The sequence below is a fragment of the Astatotilapia calliptera genome, chromosome 22 (genome assembly GCF_900246225.1).
Source record: "Astatotilapia calliptera chromosome 22, fAstCal1.2, whole genome shotgun sequence".
Lineage (NCBI taxonomy): Eukaryota > Metazoa > Chordata > Actinopteri > Cichliformes > Cichlidae > Astatotilapia > Astatotilapia calliptera.
Genome location: NC_039322.1, coordinates 3,667,794 through 3,680,637, shown reverse-complemented (window position 1 = coordinate 3,680,637; position 12,844 = coordinate 3,667,794). Strand labels below are relative to the sequence as shown.

The 12,844-nt window shown below is 38.7% G+C and overlaps 2 protein-coding genes across 4 annotated transcripts; both read left to right on the top strand.

Annotated features, from left to right (window-relative positions):
- Positions 1-387: 387 nt before the first annotated feature.
- On the top strand, positions 388-6,289 carry LOC113014502 (C-type lectin domain family 6 member A-like). Of its 2 annotated transcripts, XM_026156082.1 has the most exons (6): positions 388-569; positions 1,320-1,409; positions 2,878-3,042; positions 4,147-4,298; positions 4,774-4,898; positions 6,088-6,289. In XM_026156082.1, exons 1-6 carry the CDS (start codon positions 503-505, stop codon positions 6,242-6,244), a joined length of 756 nt encoding a protein of 251 aa, XP_026011867.1. In that variant the 5' UTR covers positions 388-502; the 3' UTR covers positions 6,245-6,289. The 2 variants fall into 2 exon arrangements, 1 of the variants encoding a protein (XP_026011867.1); XR_003270972.1 differs by lacking the exons at positions 388-569; positions 1,320-1,409; positions 2,878-3,042; positions 4,147-4,298; positions 6,088-6,289 and adding an exon at positions 4,460-4,628 and having other exon boundaries at positions 4,774-4,840.
- Positions 6,290-7,239: 950 nt separating this feature from the next.
- On the top strand, positions 7,240-12,197 carry LOC113014501 (cytochrome c oxidase subunit 6B1-like). Of its 2 annotated transcripts, none has more exons than XM_026156080.1 (4): positions 7,240-7,369; positions 7,955-8,078; positions 11,713-11,813; positions 12,041-12,197. In XM_026156080.1, exons 2-4 carry the CDS (start codon positions 7,973-7,975, stop codon positions 12,092-12,094), a joined length of 261 nt encoding a protein of 86 aa, XP_026011865.1. In that variant the 5' UTR covers positions 7,240-7,369; positions 7,955-7,972; the 3' UTR covers positions 12,095-12,197. The 2 variants fall into 2 exon arrangements, with proteins under 2 accessions (XP_026011865.1, XP_026011866.1); XM_026156081.1 differs by lacking the exon at positions 7,240-7,369 and adding an exon at positions 7,389-7,452.
- The last annotated feature ends 647 nt before the right edge of the window (positions 12,198-12,844 follow it).

Below are 12,844 nucleotides of genomic sequence, written 5' to 3'. Positions count from 1 at the left end.
TTTCCTTTAATATGTCACCCATGCATACATTGAAATGTGTATGTATCTATTTCCCCCTTTTTTAGAGGTCAATGCCATTTTCAGGTATAAAGAAGGCTCGATTGTAACTTTGAAGGGGTGAATCTGGTCTGGCAGCAAACATTTTCCATGGGTGTCCCTAACAGGGTGATATGTGCAGTTATTTGGTAGGTAAACTAACTGTATGTTGATTTGAACACACACTAATGGAGAAATAAAGAATGACTTTGACTCTTCCTCTAACAGACTTGTTTGGTTATCAGACCCAGCTCTGCTTTGCATACGGCTGCAGGGGAGTCAGTATTTTAATATTCATATGAGATACTGGACATCATTCCACACCAATCCCTCAACAGAGGAACGCTGGGCTGTTCGTTGGTACCTGCTGCTGGAACACAAAGGATTGTTGGTGACTGAAAAGTTATGCATCCATGCTGTAATAACTCAAGAAAAATCCTGTGCTGATTCTCTGCTGGATGAGACCATGGGAGTGAATAATGGATCGACTCTGCTTGAAGAAGAAAAAAAGCTGGAAGCATCCACAGACAGAAGTAATTAGCTTTTCTTTTTATAAAGTATTTCAATTGGTTTTATTTATTTATTTAGTATTAGTCATTTCTTAGCCTGTTTAACACTAAATTCAATTGCATGCATGGGTCGAGTGGGTTTAAGAAGAACACTGTTGAGGTGTGCTCATTATCATGTTAGCTAATGATTTAATTAATGAGCTCATTCTGCTTTGAAGAAGCAGAGATGACAACAATAGTGACTGCAACATAATAAAAATGTTCCCACTCATCCACGGTGGTGTCTGCTTGATTTTTATTTTTTAGCTTTACAGTTGCCTCGTCCTTTACATTAGAGTGAATTTTATTTTCTGGGTTTGTAATATAGATTTTGAAAATGCAACATTAACAATATTTCTTTTCAGAAACAATCTACAGACTTGGGATCAGAGAGATGTTTGAAGTCTTGGTGGCAGATTTCATCAAATTAGAGCTAAATCTATCAATTCATTGATCTGCCTGTGTCTGATGCAACCCATACTCATCAACCATGCAGGGCAACAAGTCTGCTATGTCTTAAAGCCATCATCCAAATAAAGCAGCCCAAAGCAACAACACAACACAAAAAGAGATGCTGTATTTCAACAGGAATATTCTGCTGGCCTGTTGGACTGCTTTGGGTGAAATGGTCTTTTATGAAATTCCCAGGCTTGCCAAAGTCTCCTCCTGCTGAAATGTAAAAAAGGTCTATAAATGTTTAAGTGTTTTTCTTTTTTCCCTTTGTTGTTGTGTCGGCTCTCTCAGGTCACTACAGACAGCTGGCTCATTACTTCTGTCTGCTCTGCTTTCTACTGACCATCATCATTCTGCTCCAGACTCTCTGCTGTGAGTGCCTCTTTGCATCTATAAAACTCACTGACCAATGGGAACGGGTTACTGAAAAAAGGAGAAGGAGATAATGTGCTGATATACATATAAGACCTTAACTGATATTTTGAATATTTTCAAATAATTTACAAAAATTTACAAAGTTGAGTTTATCTCTACACCGCACCTGCCTGTACATGGCATTTACTTTAGTCTGTGTTGAACCTACAGCTCAGTGGTGCCTGAGATACTGCCTATCCTCGCCGGCCAAATCCTATACTCAAAGGTTTAAAGAAAATAAAGACAGAAAGAGTGGATTTCATTAGTGAAGTAACACACATCATGTTGGATAAAAACGTAGGGCCTTGTTTGAGAGTGAATGTAATAGATCCTTGCTAATAGTGGAGCTCAGAATAATATGATTTTTAAAGTTCTCCAAGCGAATGCTAACAGCATAGCGAAATTTGGCTGTGTTGTTATGTAGAGTGGACCCGCTTCACACTGGCAAATGTAACTTGTTGCCCAGGTGTTTCCTTTTGCATCGATTGCGCTCACACAAAGGCGTTGTGTGTAACTAGCCTTCTTTCTTTCACTCTTTCCATCTGCTGATACACAGATGTCGAGGTGTGCTGGCTGCCACACAAAAACGGCTCATCTAAACGAAAACAAAGACGCATATATTACTTACAGCAGCGTGAAAAGCTTTGAACCACTGGTTGGCTTCAAAATGAACACAGGACCAGAAAATAACTGCAGCTGTTCAGAGAAAACGCAGTGAAGAGGAGCCTCAAAACAACAGTCACCACTCAAGAGATTGCAGGTGTGAAAATGTCACAATTCACACAAGATTCAGGCGGCAGAATGACACTAAATAGACTTTTTAAATATTTTTGTTTTGTTAAATGTCTGAAGGAGAGGTCAGAGGTCAAATGTGGCATGACATTTAAAATCTAAACTTTTTGAGTAATTGTTTTTACAGACAGAATGATACTAAATATCAAAAACAGTTTGAGGTTTTATTATCAAATGTTACCAGGAGTCTCAAATTTTATGTCATTGGCGTATTTTTGTGAACTTTAAATGCCTAAAGGGACAAAAATAAATAAATACATTTTCTTCTACTGCTAACCTGCCTTTGGAGAGCACTGCATTAGTATACAGCGTACATATGGAGGTACTGCAGGAAGATTTTACCATGATTCTGGTGTTTCAACAAAAAGCAGGACGAGTCTTTTGTCATTTTGTCGAGAAATAAATCCGTCGGTCTCTGCGTCTTATTTTAGAATAAATTCTGTTACGCGATGGCTTGCAGAGAGGATTAACTCTGTTCTTTTTGAATCATCCCTTTTTTCACCTCTGTCAGTCTGCTTTGCTTTCTGTCTGACACTGCTCTATTATCCCGTATCCATGGTAACGGGTGATGAGACATTGTGTATGCAATCTTCTGACACTGTGCTGCGTGTGTTGTGTGTGTTTGATACCACAGTGGTTCAGCTCACACTGGTGTCTCAGTCCCAGTCGGCCCTGCAGGAAAACAAACTGAGAGGTTTGAGAATCGGGCTGGAGAAGCTCAACCAGTCATATCAGCTCCTGTTCTCCCAGTACCCTGCTCTAAACCAGTACTGCCCGATCAGCAACGCTACCACTGGTGGTGAGTCTGGGTGCTTTTTTATTCAGAGCTACAAGTGTTAAGAGAAAATCCAGAGAAAAAAATCATTTTTTACACCCACAAAAATCACAACTTTTCGAAGATGTTCCTGTGACAGTTCCTCGTACACACTGTGTCTGTTTTCAGGCATTTCTATGGCCAGACTTCAAAACTGACGCATCAGTGGATAACTGGGTGGTTTTAGTGTAAAGGTTTACCTGAGGCTTGGCTCTAATTATAAGGCTGTAACAGAAAGGTAAAGAAGCTAATGAATCCCTTATATAAAGGTCGAGTATTTAACCACAGACGAGTTTGTGAGAGAGAAATGTCAGTTTCAGTTTGGTCATTTTTCTTTCAACCACATAATGTCCCAGTCACGCTGCCAAACAAGCGGCAGATTAAATATAGACAACTGTTTACAAAAAACCCATTTAACAAAGAAGCTCTGATTTCCATTATGCTGTGAAAAAGACAAACAACTCGAGCGTGATTCAGATTCAGATAACAGATCCACTTTGAGCTTTTGTGTCATATTACATATGACGAGTTTCCAGTATGTTAGATAAACTGATTTAAACCAGTGAAACTGGATGTGGAATATTAGTCTGTTTGTTTTCAGTCTGTAATCAGTGATATAAATAAAGTAGAAAACATATTTATACCACTTACTTATGACACAACATAAAAACACACTACCATAAAACTATTACAGGCTTTTCAGAATGAAACCTGACATTAACACCTTCAGACTGTCGGGCTGTAGTAACTTTTAAACGGTTGTAGCTAATACACAATCCAAATTTAAGTCTTGCTTGTGGAGCACTGTATTGTTTTTTAATCATTTACACACTCAAAATGCAGTTTGTTGAAAAATATGTCATGATTTCAGTGCTGTTGTAGGATTATTTCATACTGAGAACAGTAATACTGTACTGAGATGTACAGGATGCTAGAAAATTTCAAATCACTGCTGAAACTTACCCTGGCTTGACATTTAAGGTCTTTTGAAGCTTAAAGTAGATTTAAACAAACTTTGAGGGGTGAGTAATCTGAGCCACATCTTTTACCTATTCTTTATTATTATTATTATTATTATTGTTCACTCAGAAAGAGAGTGCAGCCTATGCTTACCTGGCTGGACGCCTCAGGGACAGAAATGTTTCCTCTTCAGCCAGGACAGAGCTGACTGGATCAGTAGTCAGTACCACTGCATGGCACTGGGGGGCGTCATGGCTATAATAAGGACGGAAGAGGAGCAGGTGAATGCACACACACACACACACACACACACTACTCTGTCCACCTGCTCTGTCCTGTCATTTCCAGTTTATATTTATTCATCAAGCACATAATAAATATTAAATTAGCTTTGCTGGAACCCTTCTCCTCTCACAAATCTTCTTCCCTGCATTAATGACATATTCAGTCTCTGTCCAGTTGTAAATATTTGACATGCCCTTCCTGATATGTCCTACCTTTTGGACACACTATTTGACATACAGATTCATACCACCAGGAAGAGAAGTTAAGAATAGATTTAAGGCCTCTATGAAATATGGAGACGTCTGCAGGAGCGGCCAGTGCTTGAGGTCAAATGAGGTTTTGTGTTTCGCTCTTTTACTGTACATGTGAGACAGTTTGTGTTCTTGATTGATCAACAGTAAAGAGAATGTTCTTAAGGAATGAAATTAAGGCTTCTCTCTGCAAAATGGTAACGTTTGACATGTTTTTCAGGAGTTCCTGTGGGAGAAGACCCAGAGTCTGAGTCAGGGGGACTCATACTGGGTAGGCCTGAGGAGCAGCGGCGCTGACGGCGGCTGGCAGTGGAGCGATGGCTCACTGCTGGAGAAGGGACCACAGTGAGTATGATGACAGGCATGAGGAAGAGGAGGAGGTGGTGCAGGACAAACAGGGCTCAGAAGGTGAAGAGCAAGTATGTGCTGATCTCTCCTCCTTAAGTTTGTCTCAGGCTGAGGACATTTTGCCAGATCAGCTGTCAGGACACAAAACTATGAGAGGACTAGATATTAAAAATGTATGTGTCCCTGTTCATAGTCAAACATTCCTCATGGTCTAAATATAAAAATACATTCACATTAATTACACCGAGCCACTTTAATGTCATCTGTCATTTGCTGCGCTTGTTTGGAGCTGGTTTCATTGGTGCAGTTTTCACCATCTCATTCTGCCACATTCCTTTAACCTGTTATCTCCCATTTGGGATTTAAGAAGACAATAACTACTTTATCCAATAATTTGTCTGTTATTTTTCAAAAGCAGTTGAAATAATAATAATATTAGTAATAGCAATGTTAGCAATATTCATAGCAATTGTAAGAATAGTAGTATTAATATATATATAATAATAATATTAATAGTGCTATTAATAATAACATAACAGGTGCATTTAAACAATTGAGAATCAACAATGATGAACAGAATTTAAGTAAAATGCTCAAATTAAAGAGCAGATAATAAACAATAATGGAATATGAGTTTGATCTTAATTTTAAAGATGACAACACAATCAAATAACATTTAGTAGTTAATTATAAGAAGCATAAGATTTAAGTAGCAGTAAAATATTTGTTGGAATCAAATATTATCACATTTTTCCCTTCCTGTTTGTATATACTATTTAAACTGATCAGCCACAATATTAAAACTACCTGATGAATATTATTACAATATCTTTGTGTTGTGGTTCCCCACACTGGGGGATAAGATCCTCTGAGGCTTTCTTTGTGTGGCACATACTGAGCATACCCGATCAGAACTCTGGAATCTGGAGGTCTTGGTCTTGAATTCAGTAAAACACAACATTGTAGTGAGATTACAAAAGGTAATCACACATCAGTAATTGTGGATTATGTATAAGTGAGATTTGCAAAGCAGCTGAGAATTTCACTCCTAAGCAACCTAACCACGGTGTCTTCCCACTGTGGATTTACTGTGAGGGGATTAAAACACTGTGGGAGTTTTATTATGAACATTATCATATGTCAGAGAATCGGTTGCCACGGTAACAGAATAAAGTGCGTGTTGCAGGTTTTGGGCACGCGACCCGGATAACGCGGGTGAAAGCAGTGTGGATCTGTGTGGTCGACTCACCCCGAGGGTCGTGTACAGCAGGAGCTGGTTCACTTTCAGATGCTCCAACAAGCTGCGGACGATCTGTGAGAGGAGGCAAGCTTCTCTGACCTGACACCAAAATAGCTTTATAGCAAATAAACATTTTAATGAAGAAATCCCCGATGTTTTTCTGTGCTTTCATTGTGTTTTTCAGCTTCATTTTTTATCCACTATCTATCTACAATTATTTATTTATTTATTTTGGGGGGGGGGGGGGGGGGGGCAAACTCATACTAATTCAAATAAAACCTGATGTGAGATCTTCCCAATTTATGCACAGGAGGCTAAGGTTTATCCTGGTAATTTTATAGCTTATTATTATTATTCACTGCTAATTTGGAGCTGCAGGAATTTTCTGCCTTGATCCATCAATTTGATCTTTAAATTTTATAGCAATGCAAATTTTAATATATTCATAATTTTATCACGTTTGTTGTGTGAAGAGGAATGAAAGTCAGTAGAACAGGACAGGATACATGTGTGTGAAGGAGGAAGACAGTTGTAATAGTCCAGCTGCAAGGAGCAAGCGGAGGTGGGTGAATTTCAAACACTTGGGGTCAACCAACAAAAGCAACAGGGTAGAGCGGGTGGAGGTGAGTGTCAGGGGTGATTTGTAACAGAAAAGCAGCAGCAAGGTTTACAAGAGACACGATGTATGATTTGAGTGTGGTGAGAATAACAAAAGCACAGGAGGCCAAGCTGGAGATGCTCAGATTTATATTGGGGGTGACCAGCATGGATTAGAAATGAATACATCAGAGATCCAGCTCAGGTCAAGCGGTTTGGACACAAGGTTACTGAGATGGTTTAGATTTTATTCATATGTGTATTCCAAGATGCTCAAAGGCACCTTACAAGCAATTAAAGACCAAAATCATGGTACGCTTAAAAAAAACAGTTGGAAAAGACCATGAAATGAAAAAGTCAACAATACAGAATCAAGCAGAACAGACGTGCTGATGCAAAGAACTACACTTTGAGCATGGCTTCTTTCTTTTAGTCCTTTATGTTAAAATAAATCTGTGCTTGTTGCTCCTCTGTATGTCCAGCAAGTGGCAGTGCTGCCTTTCCAAACATTGGTGGAGGCGCCATTTGTTGTGTGGGTTTTTTTGGCCGTTTTTTCCCAGCATGCTTTGCCAGCGCACTGTTTTGTCAGAACACCGGGAGCACGGATTATAACGGAATTGATTTGTCGACGGTAAGTCGGTTTTCTTAAGGTTTCTACGTGAATAGCGAGTCGATGATAATTTATTTTAAGTGTGTGCGCAGTTTAGAGCCTCTGTGAGTTGTTTTTGTGCTTTTTTTTTTCTTTTTGTTCTGTGGTGAAAATGTTTTAAAAGCTGTGTGAGATTATACAAACAGCTGAGCAGGATTAATCTTAACTTTCTATTTTTATCGATAATGTCGTTAATGAACGGATTCATCAGGACTCTCGTTTTATTTTCCAGTTACTGGCAGGGGAAATGGGCTTAATATCAAATTAGAAGTTAGTTTTGCTCATGCCGAACAAGCTGTATTTTTACTCTTTTTTTTTTTCTGAAATTATTTAACACATATTTAAGACCACAGTGGATCACGTTTCACATGGCGGTGTAGTCACGTGTTTAAATCGGCACACAGCATAAATGTTTGCAGTTAAAGAGCGCATCTTAAAGATATATTATTTAAGTAGCGCTCACTGACTATTATTAGGATCCTTTGTGGATATAAACGCTTTCTTGTAGTCCGTGTGTGCAGCATGGTCACATTTAAGCGTTGCTCACATGCTGTTGATCCTGTGCAGACCTCCAGCAGCTGAAAAATGTCAGACGCGGTCCAGGAGAAGATCAAGAACTACAGGACGGCTCCGTTTGATGCCCGCTTCCCCAACACCAACCAGACACGCAACTGTTTCCAGAACTACCTGGGTAAATGAGCCGTCTGCTGCACAGTGTCGACGCAAAGTCATGTCAACCTTTGTCATAATTCAGTGTTTTCTTCCATCAGACCAACGCAGGTCCAGTTCCTTGTTTCCTCTTACACTGAGTACAACTTGAACTTTGAAATCAGACAGGTAAAAATGGCCACAGGTTATTTGCACCTGTGCTCTTCAGCTTTGCCTGGGTCTTCACTCAGACTAATGTTTGGCTTCTCATAAATGTGTGAAGAACAGGAAACCTGCAAATCTGCTGAGCGTTGTGAGTCTTTCGGGGCCTTCAGCTGAATTCTCACTTATTTGCTTGCTTTTTTTTTTTTTTCCCCTCATTTTGATTTCATCATCTATTCACATAAAAGCTGCTTTTGGCATGTTTGCTGAGTATTTCCAATACTTGACTGTGGATTTTGTTGTTTTCATTTGAGACTAATTGAGGGTTTAAACTGCAGCAGTTCTCACTTCCAAACTTATTCTGGTCAATTTTATTTCTGTGTTTCTTAATTTATAAAGAAATGTGAGACGACGAGTTTTGACAATCGACACAACCCATGCTTGATGTCTGAATTTCAATATTTAAATCAATCTAAGTTGCTTTGCTGCTAGTTTCTATTTCAAATGAAAACTCAAAGAATTAAACACATCTCCTTCTATGCTAAAGCCCAGTGTGACGGTGGATTTGCTGCAGACTAAATGCACTCTCTAATTATCTCTTTCATCGCTGCTGTGATTCAGCTTCAGGTTAGACCAGCGGTCCCCAAGCCCCGGGCCTCGGACCAGTACCGGTCCGTGAGTCGTTTGGTACCGGGCCGCGAGAGTTGAGGCTCAGGTGTGAAATGTCTGGTTTTCAGGGTTTTTATCGGTTTTCAGCGTTATTTTGTCATCGTTTTTATCGTTAACTCTGTTTTCCTGGGTCTTTTCACGTGTGTTATGAATAAATCTTCTTTTTTTTCCGGTACTGGTACTAGTTTTATTTTGTTGTATTTATCCGCGACACATTAAAGGCCGGTCCGTGAAAATATTGTCGGGCATAAACTGGTCTGTGGCGCAAAAAAGGTTGGGGACCGCTGCGTTAGACGTATTGATCCGTCTGCATATGTAATGAATGTTTTGATTAATGCTGCTTCTCTGCTGATTTTTCAGAGTAAAAGTTTTCATCAGTCTTTGTGGAAGTGCAGTAAAAACTAAATGCCACCCAGACACAGAGACTCAGTTTCAATCTGAAGTGACTGTAACCTAAATCATTTTGGTAATCTGATACTGAGTAACTGTTACAGGGCCATTACTTGAATTGACCAATAACAATGCTGTGACACTTTAGTTTTGCACTTCAGGGTAAAAAAGCTGCACATGGGGGAAGTTTGATTCCTGCCAGAAAGGCCTTTATTCCATGTGTACAACGGTGAAACACACTTATGATCTTTTCTCAGGCATAACCAGTCAGGCTAATGAAACTCCTGTTTATTGCAGGGTTTGAAGCCAGAAGTTACCTTATATGGATGATGGGGCACAACGCAATCAGTAATGCTTGGTTAGCAAGCAGCATTCATAAAGTGTTCAAGTGCAACACACTGATATCTATTTATCAATAGATAAATAAATGGTAAGTAACAGAGTAACAAAACACAAAAACTTGACTCGCCAAAACTAAAGCACACTCTTCCTGGATGATCTGTAGCACACAGCATACGTGCTACAGATCATCTATTAAAAATGCTCCAAATGCCCAAACATCACAGAGATGGTTGGGAGGTCCAGTTCAGTGACTATTTATCAGACATTAGGCCTGGCAGACAGCCGTTTGCTTCAGTTCACTGTTGAACGTCTCCCTGAGGCTGTTATGAAGGGAGAACTCTGTAGAGACCAAAACCATTTGTGTAGCAGGCTGTAAACACGTTTACTTCTGTGGATATTGGGAATCACTTCTGCAGTCAGGCTTAGGTGCCCATTAGAAAACCTTCTTGGTGCGTTTGCACTGGCTTCATTTTTAAGCTGTGGAGGAAAAGGATGGATGAATGACTTTGAAATATCTAAAATAAGCGTGTTGACAGCCCAATTTTAAAAAGGAGAATTTGCTATGAGTGGTTGACAAATAGGAAGTTATTTTTCCTTGTTTTGTTTTTGTATAAATTACCACTTATTTTACCATGAATACTTATATTTGTTGGATTTAATGTATTTAACAGCTGAAAATTACAACAGTTTTAAGAGGAGTGATAACTGCATCTCCCCCGATGCAACTGTTTCTTATTTCAACATATTTGTTGGTATTTTATACATGTCAATGTTAGTTATTGTGTTCAAAAATATGTCAAGTACTTATTTCAACTTTGATCAGATAAATCTTAATTTTATTATTATTGATTAAAAATAATCAAATATTTTAAGGATAAAACATAATTTCTCAAAAGTTCCAAAATAACTTTGATATCTCAACATTCAATCTGATGTTAAAACAATTTTTGACTAGTTTATTATTTAATTATTTTACTTACTAATAGGTAAGTCACTCAGTCTGAAACTCAAGAGCTCAAACCAAACTCATGATGTATCTGAATTTATATTTTTTTTAAATTGTATTTTAACACAATGTTAAAATACAATTTTATTTGTGTTACAAGTTTCTTTAAAATTTCCTGTCCTGTGACGTGACAGCCCGAACGCATCACACCGACGGACAGAAACAGATTGTGGTTTTGTTTGGGTTTGTTTTTTTTGTTTTTTGAGCGACAATAAATGTCAGGGTGTATCGGCATTTTATGATTTGTGGTTCTTAATTATAAAAGTTAATCGTGACTGAACCGTGGTTGTTTATGGTCACATAATAAAACCATGTTGACATTTGGCTCATAAATAAATGATGTTTGGGTTTCTAACAACAGTTCCATGTAAGATAAATGAGGACTTTGAGACTATCGTGTCACAGCAGCGTCAGCATATATAATGGGTAGTTTCCTACTTAACTCCAGAGAGGATGATTTGGATGTTTTGTTGTTGTTTTTTTTTAATCTGATTGATTTTGTCATTCGAGTTAGACGTCTGGTCTCTTTTAATGGCACGTGAGCTAACAGTGAAGTGTAGCCTCCTTACTATTTTTGTGCTGTCTAAGGTTTTTGGAGCAGTTTTATTAAAATCACATGAAAAATGTCTTGCTGTCAAATATAGATCATTCAAGAAGTTTGTGCTTCTGTTTCAGTGAGTGAAATTCAAGTGTTTTATTGGCCTGTTACTTGGCAGGTGTGTTGCACCTGTGCGAGTATGAACATACAGCTTGCTAGCAACGTAGCATTATACGTATACCATATACGTCTCTGCTGGCTTCCAAAAACTAACAGGGCGACAGCTAAAATGCTGATGTTTCAAATAAATATACACGGTTTATGGTTGATTTTTGTAGGTCTACACTTCAACAAGCCATGCGTTAGTGTGGCATTGTGGTCGGTGACTCTGATGGTCCTAGAGTGACAATAGTATGATGTTGGAGGAAAACTGCAGATAAACAGAATCAGGCTCATTTATCTGACTCGAGTCCTTGAGTCAGATAAAGGACTCGAGGACACCGGCTGGCTTTGCTGGCTGTTTAGTGTCCATCTCTGGTTTGACAGCTCGTCCCCCTCTTTTTGTTACAGACTTCCACAGATGTAACAAAGTTCTGTCAGCCAAAGACCAGGACACGGCTCCCTGTGACTGGTACCGCAGAGTCTACAAGAGTCTCTGCCCAATCAGCTGGGTAAGTTACACGTGAAACAAATCTCACTGTCTCACTCGGCTGCACCTTCATTTGCTTCTGTTCCAAAATTCTTGATTTTAATTTAGTCATCAGTTTTCTTTTTCACTCATCACCTAGAAGCTCTACGTTTAAAGTTGTAAAAGTCACAGCTGTGTTTCAGGCTAGTTTCCACTCTAGGCATTTATTGCTCCACTTTTTGATTTTCTCCTGTTTTTTCTTTCCTGCAGGTTCAGAAATGGGACGATCAGATAGAGGCAGGAAGCTTCCCTGGGAAGATTTAAGGAAATGTTGATCTCCATCCAATTGTCTCATCTTAAGATATAAAAGTGAAAAACTCCAATATTTCTGTACAAAAATGTCATAATAAAATGTTACTATGAGTCATGTCTGACTTTTGCTAATTGACAGCTGTAATTTACAGTTTACTCAGGCTTTTAGCTGTGTCTGTGTGGCAGCCATTATAACAAGTGTTTGAATTCTCTAAATACTACAGAAAGGTGCTTCAATGCTTCCTTTATTACCTCCTTTAGGAGAGGAGACACTTGCCCATCCTTTATGGTAAGAAAGGAGATGATGCTGACCCACGATGCAAAAGTGTTGCATCATCAGACGGCTCATGAAAACAGTGGTGCGCATCGTTATATAAATTACTTATTGTGCCATGATTTGCTTTTAAACTTTAACTTTATTCAAGATTTTTAACAAAAAATGAGAGCTGAAAGCTGTTGTAGAGATGCAGCTCAAGATGATTGAACTAAAAACGGAAACAGTCATTCTTCTGAACTGTACCTTTAAAAATAACTTTCAACATAAACTATAAACGTTGATTTTATGCTATGAATTTACTGTCAAAAGTCTATTCACCACACCACTTACAAGGCCTCCATCTCCAAGGCATGTCTGTGTGATCAGATTTTAAATGATCATTTTTAACGTATTCTCTAATTATTAAGCGGTTAACACTGCTCTTAGTGGTTGTGGCTGCTAAGACAAAACGTGCCAGGAAACATATGTGCTAAGGTCAAACAACG